Source organism: Oncorhynchus masou, chromosome 28 (assembly GCF_036934945.1).
Source record: "Oncorhynchus masou masou isolate Uvic2021 chromosome 28, UVic_Omas_1.1, whole genome shotgun sequence".
NCBI classification, from domain to species: Eukaryota; Metazoa; Chordata; class Actinopteri; order Salmoniformes; family Salmonidae; genus Oncorhynchus; species Oncorhynchus masou.
The window spans coordinates 81385067-81403778 of NC_088239.1; the positions used below are offsets into that span (position 1 = coordinate 81385067).

Consider the following 18712-nt stretch of genomic DNA (forward strand, 5'->3'; position numbering starts at 1 on the left):
TAGGGCTCTATGGTCTACAGTAGTGTACTATATAGGAAATAGGGCTCTATGGTCTACAGTAGTGTACTATATAGCAAATAGGGTGCCATTTGCGACACAACCAAGTTATGTTTTCCTTTTCTTTTTTTTTCTGGCCACACAATCTACCCATATACCCATAATGCATTTGCCAGCAGTTAGTATAAAGAAAATCCAAGCCACAAATAGCTTTATTTAAAACCGTGTGGTTCTTCATCAGTGTAAGACAAACCCTACCCAATGATGATGTTTTGCTTGTGCTGTACCACACACATGCCTTGATTTGGACCGTTGGGCCATTTACAGCTAATTTAGCGCTTTGTAAATCTCAGTGCTTAACTTAGCTTCATAATTCTGTCAGTGCGGATAAGATATAAAAGCCAAATATATAATGTTCCTCTCCTTAGCCCTGACCTGCACTTTATAATCACTTGCATGTGTTACACTGTGAGGCTCTGTCTGGAACAGAGCAGGGTTCCAGTAGTCCTTTAATATGGTTGCGTTATATGGCACCCTATTCCCTATATAGTACACTACTTTTGACCAGAGCCCTATGAGGGCCCTGGTCAAAAGTAGTGCACCACACAGGGAATAGGGTGACATTTGAGATGCAAGACTGTGTTTGCTAGCTTCCGCTGTGAAATATGTTCTCTCAGAGTCCCCATAAAGTGTCACCTTTGGCAACAAAATCCATGATTCACAACATCCCACAACGACATTCCGACCTTTTGCAGATTCCATCTGTTCAAGGGGCTACGCCAGGCCGCGAGGAGTCAAATGTGAAGGTAAGTCCAACTTCAAGCATCAGCTGTTTTTCAGTCTACAAAACCCATAACCTTTGAAAGGTGTCTCTGCCAATGACAAAGTGTGGAATAAGTTTCAAGGTTCCCCACGGTCTTCAGAGATAGATGGGAGAGGTTTAGGGTAGTTGAAGGCTGGGACTAAAAACAAACTAAAGATAACTAATGTAAAATATACTGTACTGTGTCTGTAAAAGGGCATAGGAGATAAGGTTTTAATGTCATAGGAGATAAGGTCTTAAGGTCATAGGAGATAAGGTTTTAATGTCATAGGAGATAAGGTCTTAAGGTCATAGGAGATAAGGTCTTAAGGTTATAGGACATAGGGTCTTAAGGTCAAAAGGAGATAAAGTCGTAAGGTCAAAAGGAGATAAGGTCTTAAGGTCATAGGAGACAAGGTCTTAAGGTCAAAAGGAGATAAGCTCTTAAGATCATAGGAGATAAGGTCTTAAGGTCATAGGAGATAATGTTTTAATGTCATAGGAGATAAGGTCTTAAGGTCATAGGAGATAAGGTCTTAAGGTTATAGGACATAGGGTCTTAAGGTCAAAAGGAGATAAGGTCTTAAGGTTATAGGAGATAAGGTCTTAAGGTTAAGGTTATAGGAGATAAGGTCTTAAGGTCATAGGAGACAAGGTCTTAAGGTCAAAAGGAGATAAGGTCTTAAGATCATAGGAGATAAGGTCTTAAGGTCATAGGAGATAAGGTCTTAAGGTCAAAAGGAGATAAGATAATTTAGCATGTCACTTAAAAGAACCCTAATTTCTTCTCTTCATTGACCCTGACCCATCGATAAGTAGACCTCTCCATAGCTGTGGGATTGGGGTTATCTGTCCACAGAGCAAAAATAAATGTCTTCATTCTGGATGTATATGTGGAATGGCAATAACATTTTTTGACCGTTTACAGGATCTTCACAGTAGGACTGCCTTCTTGAACATGTGAACTTTCATTTGTCTTACTTATAAACTTCTATGGAATCCGATAATATGAAGAAACATGTTAAATTAAAAGCCTAGTTTAAGCCAATGAGAAACCACTGAGCGACACAGGGAGAAAGAAAGCATCCTTCCTGGCTAGTCATGATTGGCTGAGATAATGGTGGGGCTGGACATGCCGATGAGTCCTGATTGGTCTGTCATGTCATAGGCTGGGGATTCCCCAGTCAGTACATAGATAATCCTTGCTACCTGGGATTTCCGGAAAAATATAGCTTTGGACAACTGCAAAAGGGTCGCTACAGCTCTCAAAAACATTGCTGCCCTGAATTTAGCTCTGTTTAAGTAGAGTGACTACTTAAGCTCAGGCTTAAGAGAGTGTGAACTATGCTGAATGGGCATAAACAAAGAAGAGCTCTCTCGGAAGTGTGAAATTCTCATTACAATCTTTCAAAGGGCATTTACTCCTACTTGTCTCTGGGATAACATGTTTATCAACTTTCAAAGGGCCTTTTCTCCTACTTGTCTCTGGGATAACATGTTTATCAACTTTCAAAGGGCCTTTACTCCTACTTGTCTCTGGGATAACATGTTTATCAACTTTCAAAGGGCATTTACTCCTACTTGTCTCTGGGATAACATGTTTATCAACTTTCAAAGGGCCTTTACTCCTACTTGTCTCTGGGATAACATGTTTATCAACTTTCAAAGGGCCTTTACTCCTACTTGTCTCTGGGATAACATGTTTATCAACTTTCAAAGGGCATTTACTCCTACTTGTCTCTGGGATAACATGTTTATCAACTTTCAAAGGGCCTTTACTCCTACTTGTCTCTGGGATAACATGTTTATCAACTTTCAAAGCAGCATAACCTTCCCATACAGCGGTCTAAGGCACTGCATCTCCATGCAGGTGGCGTCACTACAGTCGCTGGTTCGAATCCAGGCTGTATCACATCCGGTCGTGATTGGGAGTCCCATAGGGCGGCGTACAATTGGCTCAGCGTCGTCCGAGTTTGTTCTTAACTGACTTGCCTAGATAAATAAAGGTTACATATACCATTTTGATAAACAAATCATTTGCTATAAGCCTCAATAGAGAAATACAGATGTAAAACATCAGAATCATTCAGTGCTTAAAACAATTGAAATGGAAATCAGTTATTGGGTTAGGATAAAACGTATTATAGTATGTGAAGAATGTTTTCATATTGACAGACACCATCTGATAGTGTAGGGAGTTTCCTCAGTAACAGTTTTGATTGAATAGAATCAAATAGAGTCCATTGCTAAAAGGTGCTATCAAGAACCTAAAAGGGTTCTTCGGCTGTCCCCATAAAACACTTTGAAGAACTCTTTTGGCTCCAGGTAGAACCCTTTTGGTTCCAGGTAGAACCCTTTTGGTTCCAGGTAGAACCCTTTTGGCTCCAGGTAGAACCCTTTTGGTTCCAGGTAGAACCCTTTTGGTTCCAGGTAGAACCCTTTTGGTTCCAGGTAGAACCCTTTTGGTTCCAGGTAGAACCCTTTTGGCTCCAGGTAGAACCCTTTTGGTTCCAGGTAGAACCCTTTTGGGTTCCATAAAACATTTTCCACAGAGGGTTCTACCCGGAACCAAAAAGGATTATCCCATGGGGGAAGCCAAAGTCACCTTTTGGAACCCTTCTTTCTATGATTGTATACTATAATGCTAGCAAATGCCTTGTGACACAAATAAAGATTTCACCTCTGCACCTTTTGTCTCTCTCTGCTTGCCGTAGACGTGAACGAGTGCGTGGTCTTCCCAGGTGTGTGTCCCAATGGGTACTGTGTAAACACCAAGGGCTCCTTCAAGTGCCAGTGTCCTGATGGTCTCACACTGGACTCCAGTGGCCGAGTGTGTGTGGGTGAGTGGGCAAAACGGTGCAAAATTCCCGAAACTTTCCCAAATTTCCCTGTTTTTTTTTCTGAAATCCTGTTTAGAGTATTTCTGGAATAAGCTGTGAGGGAATCTTCCAACCTGGAATTATTCAACTGAGATAAAAATAAATACAAAATAAATGGATTTTAGGAAATTATTGGAATTCTGCAACTTTAACAGACACAGTGATCCATTGAGTTGAAATATTCTCTTGGCCAGTTTCCAAGACACACATTAATTAAGCCTAGTCCTGAACTGAAGAGCTATTTCAATGGAAATTCTCCATTGAGCATGCTTTTAAGCCCAGGGCTAGGTCAAATCGTTGTCCCAAAAACCGCACCTCTGTTTATTTCTCAAATGTTGCAATGTGTAACTGTTTGGCCAAGGAGGTGACTGAGAATTGTTGGTTGAAGCCCTAGGGGGAGGGTTGTTGAGTAAGTTGCTTGTGTTGTGTTATCTGTATTGATTTATGAAAGAAACTCCAGGGAATTGACAGTTTTTCTTTAAATAAAGTATGGTAAGAAAATAGACCATATAATAACTACACTGAACATAAAATATAAATACAACATGCAACAATTTCAAAGATTTTATTGAGATACAGTTCATTTAAGGAAAGCAGTCAATGGAAATCAATTCATGAGGCCCTAATCTATGGGTTTCACACGAATGGGAATACAGATATGCACCTGCTGGTCACAGATACCTTTAAAAAAAAAAGGTAGGGACGTGGATCAGAAATCCAGTCAGTGTCTGGTGTGACCACCATTTGACTGAAGGCCAAATGAAACAAGCATTACGTCGCGTAGATGCGAGAAAAATAGACTTGCTTTCTAATTTGAAGCGCATGGCGCTATTGACGGCGTTGGCGCTCGCGGCCCCGTCTGTTTTCTGTACGACACATCTCCTTCACATACAGTAGAGTTGATCAGGCTGTTGATTGTGGCCTGTGGAATGTTGTCCCACTCCTCTCCTCTTCAATGGCTGCGTGAAGTTGCTGGATATTGTCGGGAACTGGATCGAGCTGTCATATACCTCGATCCAGGGCATCCCAAACATGCTCATTGGGTGAGTATGCAGGTCATGGAAGAACTGGGACATTTTCAACTTCCAGGAAGTGTGTACAGATCCTTGTGTATTGGGCCCCTGCATTATCATGCTGAAACATGATGGGATGTCGGTGGATGAATGGCACAACAATGGGCCTCAGGATCTCGTCACAATATCTCTGTGTATTCAAATGGCCATATCTAAAATACCTTAATGTAAAGTGTTACCTTAATGTAACAGATTTTTTAATGTAAAGTGTTACCTTAATGTAAAGTGTTACCTTAATGTAAAGGATTATTTAATGTAAAGTGTTACCTTTAATGTAAAGTGTTACCATAATGTAAAGTGTTACCTTAATGTAAAGTGTTACCATAATGTAAAGTGTTACCTTAATGTAAAGGATTATTTAATGTAAAGTGTTACTTTAATGTAAAGTGTTACCATAATGTAAAGGGTACCTTAATGTAAAGTGTTACCATAATGTAAAGGGTACATTAATGTAAAGTGTTACCATAATGTAAAGTGTACCTTAATGTAAAGTGTTACCATAATGTAAAGGGTACCTTAATGTAAAGTGTTACCATAATGTAAAGTGTACCTTAATGTGTTACCATAATGTAAAGTTACCTTAATGTAAAGTGTTACCATAATGTAAAGTGGACCTTAATGTAAAGTGTTACCATAATGTAAAGTGTTACCTTAATGTAAAGTGTTACCATAATGTAAAGGGTACCTTAATGTATAGTGTTACCATAATGTAAAGGGTACCTTAATGTAAAGTGTTACCATAATGTAAAGGGTACCTTAATGTAAAGTGTTACCTTAATGTAAAGTGTTACCTTAATGTAAAGTGTACCTTAATGTAAAGTGTTACCATAATGTAAAGTGTTACCATAATGTAAAGTGTTACCTTAATGTAAAGTGTTACCTTAATGTAAAGTGTACCATAATGTAAAGTGTTACCATAATGTAAAGGGTACCTTAATGTAAAGTGTTACCTTAATGTTAAGTGTTACCATAATGTAAAGTGTTACCTTAATGTAAAGTGTACCATAATGTAAAGTGTTACCATAATTTAAAGGGTACCTTAATGTAAAGTGTTACCATAATGTAAAGTGTTACCTTAATGTAAAGTGTTACCTTAATGTAAAGTGTTACCATAATGTAAAGGATTCTTGTTTAGGATCCCATAATTTTACCTTAATTTGTATGTGTTGACTGTTATGGATGTTACCATAATGTAAAGGGTACCTTAATGTAAATGTTACCATAATGTAAAGGTACCTTAATGTAAAGTGTTACCATAATGTGGGAAGTAAAGTGTTACATAATGTAAAGTGTTACCTTAATGTAAAGTGTTACCATAATGTAAAGTTTCCGCATGGACGCTTAATGTAAAGTGTTACCATAATGTAAAGTGTTACCTTAATGTAAAGAGTACCATAATGTAAAGGTGTTGGCACCATAATGTAAAGCCCTACCTTAATGTAAAGGCCCAGGCTATGTCGCCAACCATAATGTAAAGTGTTACCATAATGGAAGGCCCTTCTATAAATGTGAGGGTTATTTAATGCAAGTGTTATTAATGTTGTTTCCATAATGTAAAGTTTTCCATGTAAATCCAGGTAATGTAAAGTGTCACCCTAAATATTAATAAGTTTACCTTAATGTAAAGTGTTACCTTAATGTAAGGTTATAGGAAGTATACCATAAGTAGGACTAATGTAAAGTGATTAATAATGTAATCTGTTACCATAATGTAAAGTAGGACTAGGTAGTGATTAATATGCATTTGTTATATAAGTAGGACTTAGGTAGTGATTAATAATGTTAAAGGAAGTAGAACTTAATGTAAAGTGATTAATATCTGTTATATAATGTAGGACTAGGTAGTGATTAATATCTGTTAAAGGAAGTAGAACTAATGTAGTGTTACCATATCTGTTATAGGTAACTTAATGTAGGACCTAAGGTAAAGTGATTAATATCTGTTATAATGTAAAGTAGGACATAGGTAGTGATTAATATATGTTATAGGAAGTAGGACTAGGTAGTGATTAATATCTGTTATAATGGAAGTAGGACTAGGTAGTGATTAATATCTGTTATAGGAAGTGGACTAAAGGTAGTGATTAATATATGTTATAATGGAAGTAGGACTAGGTAGTAATTAATATCTGTTACTTAAGGAAGTAGTTAACTAGGTAGTGATTAATATATGTTATATGTAAAGTGGACCTATGTAAAGTGATTAATATGTGTTCTGTTATGTAAAGTGTTACTAGGTAGTGATTAATATCTGTTATATAAGTAGGACTTAATGTAGTGATTAATAATGTGTCTGTTATAAGTAAAGTAGGACTAGGTAGTGATTAATATGTGTCTGTTATGTAGAAGTAGGACTAGGTAGTGATTAATATCTGTTATAGGAAGTAGGACTAATGGCAGTGATTAATATCATAATGTATAGGTACCTTAATGTAGAACTAGGTAGTGATTAATATCTGTTATAGGACCTTAATGTAAAGGACTAATGTAGTGATTAATATCTGTTATAGGAAGTAGGACTAGGTAGTGATTAATATCTGTTATAGGAAGTAGGACTATGTAGTGATTAATATCTGTTATAGGAAGTAGGACTAGATAGTGATTAATATCTGTTATAGGAAGTAGGACTAAGGTAGTGATTAATAATGTGTCTGTTATAATGGAAGTGTTACCTAATGTAAAGTGATTAATATCTGTTATAGGAAGTAGGACTAATGTAAAGTGATTAATATCTGTTATAGGAAGTAGGACCATAATGTAGTGATTAATATCTGTTATAATGTAAAGTGTTACATAATGTAAAGTGATTAATATCTGTTATAATGTAAAGTAGGACTAAGGTAAAGTGATTAATATCTGTTACCATAAGTAGGACTAGGTAGTGATTAATATCTGTTATAGGTTACCTTAATGTAGGACTAGGTAGTGATTAATATCTGTTATAAAGTGTTACCTTAAGTAGGACTAGGTAGTGATTAATATCTGTTATAGGAAGTAGGACTAAGGTAGTGATTAATAAGTGTCTGTTATAGGTACCTTAATGTAAAGTGACTAGGTAGTGATTAATATCTGTTATAGGAAGTAGGACTAGGTAGTGATTAATAATGTGTCTGTTATAGGAAGTAGGACTAGGTAGTGATTAATATCTGTTATAGGAAGTTGGACTAGGTAGTGATTAATGTCTGTTATAGGAAGTAGGACTAATGGTAGTGATTAATATCTGTTATAGGAATGTAGGACTAGGTAGTGATTAATATCTGTTATAGGAAGTATGACTAGGTAGTGATTAATATCTGTTATAGGAAGTAGGACTAGGTAGTGATTAATATGTGTCTGTTATAGGAAGTAGGACTAGGTAGTGATTTATATCTGTTATAGGAAGTAGGACTAGGTAGTGATTTATATATGTTATAGGAAGTGGACTAGGTAGTGATTAATATCTGTTATGGAAGGAAGTAGGACTAGGTAGTGATTAATATCTGTTATAGGAAGTAGGACTAGGTAGTGATTAATATCTGTTATAGTAAAGTATAACTAGGTAGTGATTAATATCTGTTATAGGAAGTAGAACTAGGTAGTGATTAATATGTGTCTGTTATAGGAAGTAGGACTAGGTAGTGATTAATATCTGTTATAGGAAGTAGGACTAGGTAGTGATTAATGTCTGTTATAGGAAGTGTTAACTAGGTAGTGATTAATATCTGTTATAGGAAGTAGGACTAGGTAGTGATTAATATCTGTTATAGGAAGTAGGACTAGGTAGTGATTAATGTCTGTTATAGGAATGTAGGACTAGGTAGTGATTAATATCTGTTATAGGAAGTAGGACTAGGTAGTGATTAATATGTGTCTGTTATAGGAAGTAGGACTAGGTAGTGATTAATATCTGTTATAGGAAGTAGGACTAGGTAGTGATTAATATGTGTCTGTTATAGGAAGTAGGACTAGGTAGTGATTAATATCTGTTATAGAAAGTAGGACTAGGTAGTGATTAATATCTGTTATAGGAAGTAGGACTAGGTAGTGATTAAATATCTGTTATAGGAAGTAGGACTAGGTAGTGATTAATATCTGTTATAGGAAGTAGGACTAGGTAGTGATTAATATCTGTTATAGGAAGTAGAACTAGGTAGTGATTAATATCTGTTATAGGAAGTAGGACTAGGTAGTGATTAATATCTGTTATAGGAAGTAGGACTAGGTAGTGATTAATATCTGTTATAGGAAGTAGGACTAGGTAGTGATTAATATCTGTTATAGGAAGTATAACTAGGTAGTGATTAATATCTGTTATAGGAAGTAGGACTAGGTAGTGATTAATATCTGTTATAGGAAGTAGGACTAGGTAGTGATTAATATCTGTTATAGGAAGTAGGACTAGGTAGTGATTAATATCTGTTATAGGAAGTAGGACTAGGTAGTGATTAATATCTGTTATAGGAAGTAGGACTAGGTAGTGATTAATATGTGTCTGTTATAGGAAGTAGGACTAGGTAGTGATTAATATCTGTTATAGGAAGTAGGACTAGGTAGTGATTAATATCTGTTATAGGAAGTAGAACTAGGTAGTGATTAATATCTGTTATAGGAAGTAGGACTAGGTAGTGATTAATATCTGTTATAGGAAGTAGGACTAGGTAGTGATTAATATCTGTTATAGGAAGTAGGACTAGGTAGTGATTAATATGTGTCTGTTATAGGAAGTAGGACTAGGTAGTGATTAATATCTGTTATAGGAAGTAGGACTAGGTAGTGATTAATATCTGTTATAGGAAGTATAACTAGGTAGTGATTAATATCTGTTATAGGAAGTAGAACTAGGTAGTGATTAATATCTGTTATAGGAAGTAGGACTAGGTAGTGATTAATATCTGTTATAGGAAGTAGGACTAGGTAGTGATTAATATCTGTTATAGGAAGTAGGACTAGGTAGTGATTAATATCTGTTATAGGAAGTAGGACTAGGTAGTGATTAATATCTGTTATAGGAAGTAGAACTAGGTAGTGATTAATATCTGTTATAGGAAGTAGGACTAGGTAGTGATTAATATCTGTTATAGGAAGTAGGACTAGGTAGTGATTAATATCTGTTATAGGAAGTAGGTAACTAGGTAGTGATTAATATCTGTTATAGGAAGTAGGACTAGGTAGTGATTAATATGCATCTGTTATAGGAAGTAGGACTAGGTAGTGATTAATATGTCTGTTATAGGAAGTAGGACTAGGTAGTGATTAATATCTGTTATAGGAAGTAGGACTAGGTAGTGATTAATATCTGTTATAGGAAGTAGAACTAGGTAGTGATTAATATCTGTTATAGGAAGTAGGACTAGGTAGTGATTAATATGTGTCTGTTATAGGAAGTAGGACTAGGCAGTGATTAATATCTGTTATAGGAAGTAGGACTAGGTAGTGATTAATATTGTCTGTTATAGGAAGTAGGACTAGGTAGTGATTAATACTGTTATGTCTGTTATAGGAAGTAGGACTAGGTAGTGATTAATGTCTGTTATAGGAAGTAGGACTAGGTAGTGATTAATATTTGTCTGTTGTAGGACTAGGTAGTGATTAATATCTGTTATAGGAAGTAGGACTAGGTAGTGATTAATATCTGTTATAGGAAGTAGGACTAGGTAGTGATTAATATGTGTCTGTTATAGGAAGTAGGACTAGGTAGTGATTAATATCTGTTATAGGAAGTAGAACTAGGTAGTGATTAATATCTGTTATAGGAAGTATAAACTAGGTAGTGATTCATATCTGTTATAGGAAGTAGGACTAGGTAGTGATTAATATCTAACATCTGTTTGTAGGACTAGGTAGTGATTAATATGTGTCTGTTATAGGAAGTAGGACTAGGTAGTGATTAATATCTGTTATAGGAAGTGGACTAGGTAGTGATTAATATCTGTTATAGGAAGTAGAACTAGGTAGTGATTAATATCTGTTATAGGAAGTAGGACTAGGTAGTGATTAATATCTCTTTATCTGAAGTAGGACTAGGTAGTGATTAATACTGTGTCTGTTGTAGGACTCTCTTAGTCACTTAAGTATCTGTTATAGGAAGTCTAAGGACTAGGTAGTGATTAATATCTGTTATAAGAACTAGGATATGTCCCTCTCTCTCTCTCTTCCTCTGTTAATTCTAGGTAGTGATTAATATCTGTTATATGAAGTAGGACTAGGTAGTGATTAATATATGTTATAGGAAGTAGGACTAGGTAGTGATTAATATCTCTTTACACTCTAACTAGGACTAGGTAGTGATTAATATCTGTTATAAGAACTAGGATTAGGTAGTGATTAATATCTGTTATATCTCTTCCTCACTACAGTAGTGACTTAATATCTGTCTGTTGTAGGACTAAGGTAGTGATTAATATCTGTTATCAGGAAGTAGGACTCTCTAGCTGATTCTATCTGTTACTAGGAACTCTTAGGACTAGGTAGTGATTAATATCTCTTCCTCAGGACAGTAGGACTAGGTAGTGATTAATATCTCTTATACACTCTCTAACTCTTCCTCACTGATTCTCTATCTCTCTCTTCCTCACTCTACAGTATCACTCTCTCGCTCTCTCTCTCTTCCTGATTAATACTCTCTCTGTTCTCTCTTCCTCAGGACTACAGTATCAATATATGTTATAGGAAGTAGGACTCTCTACTCTTAATATCTGTTATCTTCCTCTCTTCTAGACTCTAGGTAGTGATTAATATCTGCTATAGGAAGTAGGACTAGGTAGTGATTAATATCTGTTATTCCTCAAGTACAGTAGGTAGTGATTCTATCTCTTCCTCATAGGAACTAGAACTCTAACTCTTCCTGATTAATATCTGTTCACTAGGAAGTAGGACTCTCTTCCTCACATTAACTCTTCCTATCTGTTATTCTCTCTCTTCCTCACTCTACAGTATCAATATGTGTCTTTGTTTCCTAGACTCTTGGATCATTTTGTGGATGTGTCTCTCTTTGACAGACATCAATGAGTCTAAGGTCTTTCACCCAGAATCTTCCTGTCCATCTCTCTCTCTCTTCCTCACTCACAGTATCAGTTTCTCTTGCCACTAACTCTTCCGGAGGATTTTCTCTCTCTTCCTCACTGGAAGAACGCAACTGCTCTTCCTGAGACAATGACTCGTTCTGTCCCTTTATTTCTACAGTATCACTCTCTGGATCTCTCTCTCTTCCTAACTCTTAAATGTAATGTAATGAGTGAAATGATCTGTTAATTCAGTTTGTCCCGATTCACTCTCTAACGTGGACATTTTTCTCACAATAGGGATCACTTTTCCTCAAAACAGTTAACACAGCCCACTCTTCCTGAACTCTCTAACTCTTCCTCACTCTCACTAACTCTCTCATCTTCCTCCTTACAGTATCACTCCTGTCTCAAAATTTCCAAAACACTCTAACTCTTCCTCATCTCTCTGAGAATATTTCTTTACTCTAAGTATTAACTAACGTATGTTCTCAAAGTTTATTCTCGTGTACACAGTTTACAGCAGGTATAAACAATGTAGTAAAATCTCTTAACTTCTAACTCTTCCTCACAGTGCAGTACAAATATCTCTTGTCAATATAAAAGATATGATAACATCTGTTCTGCTGTCCTCTTCCTGTGTGTGTGTGTTCAGACATAGATGAGTGTCGTATCTCTTCCTCACCTGTGTGGCCAAGGGGTTTGTGTCAACACTCCTAGTTTTGAGTGTCTTCCTGTTCCGAGGGCTATGACAGTAACTCTTCATGATGATGAAGAACTGCATGGGTACAGTATCAGTCCAACCTCTCTCTCTCTCTCTCTTCCTCACTCTGCAGTATCTCTCTCTCTCTCTCTCTCTCTTCCTCTCCACAGTATCTTTCTCTCTCTCTCTCTATCTTCCTCTCTCTACAGTATCTCATCTCTCTCTCTTCCTCTATCTTCCTCTATCTTTCAGTCTCTCTCTTCCTCTTTAGAGTCTCTCTCTCAATTTAATTTTAATTCAAAAGTATTTATTGTCATGGGAAACATGTTTACATTGCTAAAGCAAGTCAAATATATAATAAACAAAAGTGAAATAAACAATAAAAATGAACAATAAACATTACACTCACAAAAGTTTCAAAGGAATTGAGACATTTCAAATTATTATATTATGGCTATGTACAGTGTTATAACAATGTGCAAATAGTTAAAGTACAAAAGAGAAATTTAATAAACCGTCCGAGTGGCGCAGCGGTCTAAGGCACTGCATCTCAGCGCAAGAGACATCACTACAGTCCCTGGTTTGAATCCAGGCTGTATCCCCTCCAGCTGTGATTGGGAGTCCCATAGGGCGGCGCACAATTGGCCCAGTGTCGTCCGGGTTTGACCGGGGTAGGTTGTCATTGTAAATAAGAATTTGTTCTTAACTGACTTGACTAGTTAAATAAAATAAAGGATAAATAAAAAATGTAATAAAAATATGGGTTGTATTTAGAATGGTGTTTGTTCTTCACTGGTTGCCCTTTTCTTGTGGCAACAGGTCACAAATCTTGCTGCTGTGATGGCACACTGTGGTATTTCATACAGAAGATATGGGAGTTTATCAAAATTGGAATTTGTTGTGGGTCTGAGTAATCTGAGGGAAGTATGTGTCTCTAATATGGTCAAACATTTGGCATGAGGTTAGAAAGTTCAGCTCATGTTCCACCTCATTTTGTGGGCAGTGTGCAAATAGCCTGTCTTCTCTTGAGAGCCAGGTCTGCCTACAGCGGCCTTTCTCAATACCAAGGCTATGCTCACTGAGTCTATATATAGTCAAAGCTTTCCTTAATTTTGTGTCAGTCACAGTGGTCAGGTTTTTTGCCATTGTGTACTCTCTGTTTAGGGCCAAATAGCATTCTAGTTTGCAAAAGACAACAACATTTCCACTGTGTTTTGTCATGATTTGGTTTGGGTCTAGTTGTGTTGCTGTCCTGGGACTCTGTTGGGTCTGTTTGTGTTTGTGACGGAGCCCCAGGACCAGCTTGCTTTGGGGACTCTTCTCCAGGTTCATCTCTCTGCAAGTGGTAGCTTTGTTAAGGAAGATTTGGGAATTGCTTCCTTTTAGGTGGTTGTAGAATTTAACAGCTATTTTCTGGATTTTGACAATTCGCGGGTATCGGCCGAATGCATGCATTATTTGGTGTTTTACGTTGTACACTGGGGATGTTTTTGCAGAGTTCTGTATGCATAGTCTCAATTTGGTGTTTGTTCCATTTTGTGAATTTTTGGTTGGTGAGCAGATCCCAGACCTCACAACCATATATGGCAATGGGTTCTATAACTGTTTCAAGTATTTTTAGCCAGATCCTAATTGGGATGTTGTGTTTTATGTTCCTTTTGATGGCGTAGAAGGCTCTCTCTCTCTCTCTCTCTCTCTCTCTCTCTCTCTCTCTCTCTCCACAGTCTCTCTCTACAGTCTCTGTCTCTCTCTTCCTCTCACTACAGTATCTCTCTGGGTGTTTCTCAAAATTCATACAACCATGCTCCGAGCCACGCAAATTGGAGCACGGGAGGGTTGGGGTATGGGTCCAAATCAAAGCATGAGTCCAAATTAAGAAACGGAGCACGGAGGGCACTTCTTTGTACGTATTTTGAAGCTTCCAACGGAAAGTATGCAAAGAAATATGACGCAAACACATAAATAATGATGCAACATTTCTTGAAATCAATGGCGGCTATTATTTGAGCTGAAGCGAGAGAAAATAGACTCTGGGTGTTTATCAATATGCATTCTGCCGTGCTCTACACTCTCATGCTCCAAGTGCATTCTCCGACGACGTTCTCTTGAGTACGTTCTTGTTAGTGAACCGTCGTCCAGCCAGGACAATGGCAATAGAGACAAAAGAAGATATACACAAAGCATACGTTTTACTTCATAACTATCAGCTAGCTTTATGTCCCTACTACAGTCCCTGGTTTCGAATTCAGGCTGTATCACATCCGGTCATGATTGGGAGTCCCACAGGACGGCGCACAGCGTCGTCCGGGTTTGGCCGGGGTAGGTGGTCATTGTAAATAAGAATTTGTTCTTAACTGACTTGCCTAGTTAAATAAAGGTTAAATAAATCACTTAATATGTGAAATGAATAATGTACTGTAGCTAACCAGAAAGTTTAACAGGCAAAAATTACCTAAAACTAGATAGAAGTCAATTCTTTATGGGTAGCTAGTTAACAATTCTTCGTGGCTATCTGGCTAGCTAATAGTAGGAGCTAGCCAGTTAGCACTATTGACTTATTATATGTATTTATTAAGGATCCCCATTAGCCGTTGCCAAGGCAGCAGCTACTCTTCCTGGGGTCCAGCAACATTAAGGCAGTTATATAAAATTTAAAATATTACATGATATTTCATAACACTTTTCCGAATACATTTAGTGTGTTCTCTCAGACCACTACTCCACTATCACATATCTACAATACAACATCCATGTGTACGTGTGTAGAGTGCTTATCATGTGTATTTGTGTCTGTGCCAGTGTTTGTGTTTCTTCACTGTCCCCACTGTTCCATAAGGTGTATTTATTTCTGTTTTTTAAATCAAATTTTACTTCTTGCATGAGTTACTTGATTGTGGAATAGAGTTCCATGTAGTCATGGCTCTGTGTAGTACTGTGCGCCTCCCATAGTCTGTTCTGGATTTGGGGACTGTGAAGAGACCTCTGATGGCATGTTTTGTGTGGTATGCATGGGTGTCTGAGCTGTGTGCCAGTAGTTCAAACAGACAACTTGGTGCATTGAACATGTCAAAACCTCTCACAAATACAAGTAGTGATGAAGTCAATCTCTCCTCCACTTTCAGCCAGAAGAGGTTGACATACATATGATTAATATTAGACTCTTGTGGCGGGCCAGGTGCAGTGCACGCTGACACGGTTGCCAGGTGTACGGAGTTTCTTCCCGACACATTGGTGTGTCAAGAAGCAGTGCGGCTTGGCTGGTTTGTGTTTCGGAAGGACGCGCGGCTCTCGACCTTAGCCTCTCCCGAGTCCGTACGGGAGTTGCAGCGATAGGACAAGACTGTAACTACCAATGGGATTCCACAAAATTGGAGAGAAAAAGGGCAAAAGAATAAAGTATAATACGTAGAAGAAGAACAAAATAATGCATTGCTGCGCTTTATTATGGGCAGACTTCTCCCCATCTTAGCTACCACTGTATCAATATGTTTTGACCATGACAGTTTACAATCCAGGGTTACTCCAAGCATAGTCATCTCAACTTGCTCAATTTCCACATTATTCATTACAATATTTAGTTGAGGTTTAGGGTTTAGTGAATGATTTGTCCCAAATACAGTGCTTTTAGTTTTGGAAATATATAGGTAACTTGTTCCTTGCCACCCATTCTGAAAATAAAGGTAAACTGTTGTCCTTTCAGTTGCTGTGATAGCTGATGTGTATAGTGTTGAGTCATCCGCATACATAGACACACTGGCTTTACTCAAAGCCAGTGGCATGTCGTTAGTAAAGATTGAAAAAAGTAAGGAGCCTAGACAGCTGCCCCTGATTCTACCTGGATTTTATTGGAGAGGCTTTCATTAAAGAATACCCTCTGTGTTCTGTTAGATAAGGTAACTCTTTATCCCCATATAGCAGGGGGTGTAAAGCCATAACACATAGGATTTTCCAGCAACAGGCTGTGATCGATAATGTGAAAAACCGCACTGAAGTCTCACAAAACATCCCCCCACAATCATTTTATCATCAATTTATCTCAGCCAATCATCAGTCATTTGTGTAAGTGCTGTGCTTGTTGAGTGCCCTTCCCTATAAGCGTGCTGAAAGTCTGTTGTCAAGTTGTTTACTGTGAAATAGCATTGTATCTGGTCAATTTTTTCCAAAGGTTTACTATGGGTTGGTAACAGGCTGATTGGTCAGCTACTTGAGCTTTACTATTCTTGGGTAGCGGAATTACTTTTACTTCCCTCCAGGCCTGAGAGCACATACTTTCTAGTAGGCTTAAACTGAAGATGTGGCAATATTGTCTGCTAATTTTCCATCCAAGCTGTCAGACCCAGGTGGCTTGTCATTGTTGATAGACAACAATCATTTTTTCACCTCTTCCACAATTACTTTACGGAATTAAGAATTACAATTCTTGTCTTTCATAATTTGGTCAGATACTATATGTGTCTTGTCAGCGTTTGTTGTTGGAATGTCATGCCTAAATTTGAAAAAAATCATTAAACTAGTTTGCAATATCAGTGGGTTTTGTGATGAATGAGTCATCTGATTCAATGAATGATGGAGCTGAGTTTGCCTTTTTCCCCAAAATTTAATTGAAGGTGCTCTTTGTTTCATAATGTAGTTTCTTCTTCCTTTTATTCAGTTTAGTCACATGATTTCTCAATTTGCAGTACATTTGCCAATTGGTTGTACAGCCAGACCTATTTGCCATTTATTTTGCCTCATTCCGCTTCCTCATCAATCCACAGGGATTTAACAGTTGTTACAGTCATTTTCTTAATTTAATAGGTGCCTTTTCATAACAATCAATTTCATAAATGTGTCAGTGGATTACACACCACAGACCAGCAAATTTTCACATCAACAACATAGAATCACCACAAAACTTTTGTATGACCTCTTATTTAATAGCCCAGTGCATACTTATTAGTAACTGGGATAAGCACCTCTTATACACTAAATGACCTCTTATACACTATATTAGGCCCAGCCTGACCTCTTATACACTATATTAGGCCCAGCCTGACCTCTTATACACTATATTAGGCCCAGCCTGACCTCTTATCATTAGCCTGAACTTATACACTATATAGACCAACAAATAGTCTATACACATCAGCCTGACTTATAACATAGGAATCACTATATTAGGCCCACTGAAAACTTATTGTATGCCCAGCCTGACCTCTTATACACTATATTGGATCCAGCCTTTGGAACTTTGGTTTTCCTAGAGATAGACTAGACTATATTGTGATCACTACATCCGATGGATTTGGATACTGCTTTTAAACAAATTTCTGCAGCTTTAGTAAAGATGTGATTAATACATGTTGATGATTTTATTCCTGTGATGTTTGTAACTACCCTGGTAGGTTTATTGATAACCTGAACCAGCTTGCGGGAACTAGTTACAGTTTGAAGCTTTCTCTTGAGTGGACAACCTGATGAAAACCAATCAATATTTAAATCACCCAGAAAATATACCTCTACTGATATCACATACATTTTCAAGCATTTCACACATGTTATCCAGATACTGACTGTTAGCACTTGGTGGTCTATAGCAGCTTCCCACCAGAATGGGCTTTAGGTGAGGCAGATTAACCTGTAGCCATATTACTTCAACAGTATTTGACATGAGATCCTCTCTAATCTTTACAGGAATGTGATTCTGAATATAAACAGCAACACCTCCACCTTTGGCATTTCTGTTTTTTCGGTAGATGTTATAACCTTGTATTGCTACCACTGTATCATCTAAGGTATTATCAAAGTGAGTTTCAGAAAGAGATTATGAACGCCATCTGTTTTTAGCACATTATTGATTTCTTTAACCTTGTTTCTTAAGCTGCATATGTTAATGTGAGCTATTTTTTTAACACTTTGCTGGGATGCTTGATTGTTTTTCTTGCTTTACTGGGAAGCTTAGCAGAGGTAGACATGCTAATGTTATTTATGTTAGTGCAGGGTGAGCTGCACACAGTGGACTTCCTGCCAGGGCAAACCACCTCAGTGTTAACAGTATAACTCTGGTTCATAGACACATGATTAATGCATACAATAGCTGTAGGATCAGCAGAGGCATTCAGGGCAGTTAGAGGGACATACATTAGGTTACTTACATTGTATCTTCTAATCTTCTAACACTCCTGGGATAATGTACATTTGCTGAAGAATTATGACAACTCAGTGACACAATGGGATTAAATGAGCTGGACTTGGGTCATTGATACGTCATTGTCTCATGCAGCCTTATAATGCTGTGA

At 37.4% G+C, this 18712-nt stretch overlaps 1 protein-coding gene across 1 annotated transcript in view; it reads left to right on the forward strand.

The window, feature by feature from the left end:
- LOC135517075 (fibrillin-2) overlaps positions 1–18712 on the forward strand; it is a 132509-nt gene that overhangs the window by 4814 nt on the left and 108983 nt on the right. The window contains 1 exon segment of the mRNA XM_064941097.1: positions 3514–3639. Coding sequence (XP_064797169.1) covers positions 3514–3639 — 126 coding nt within the window.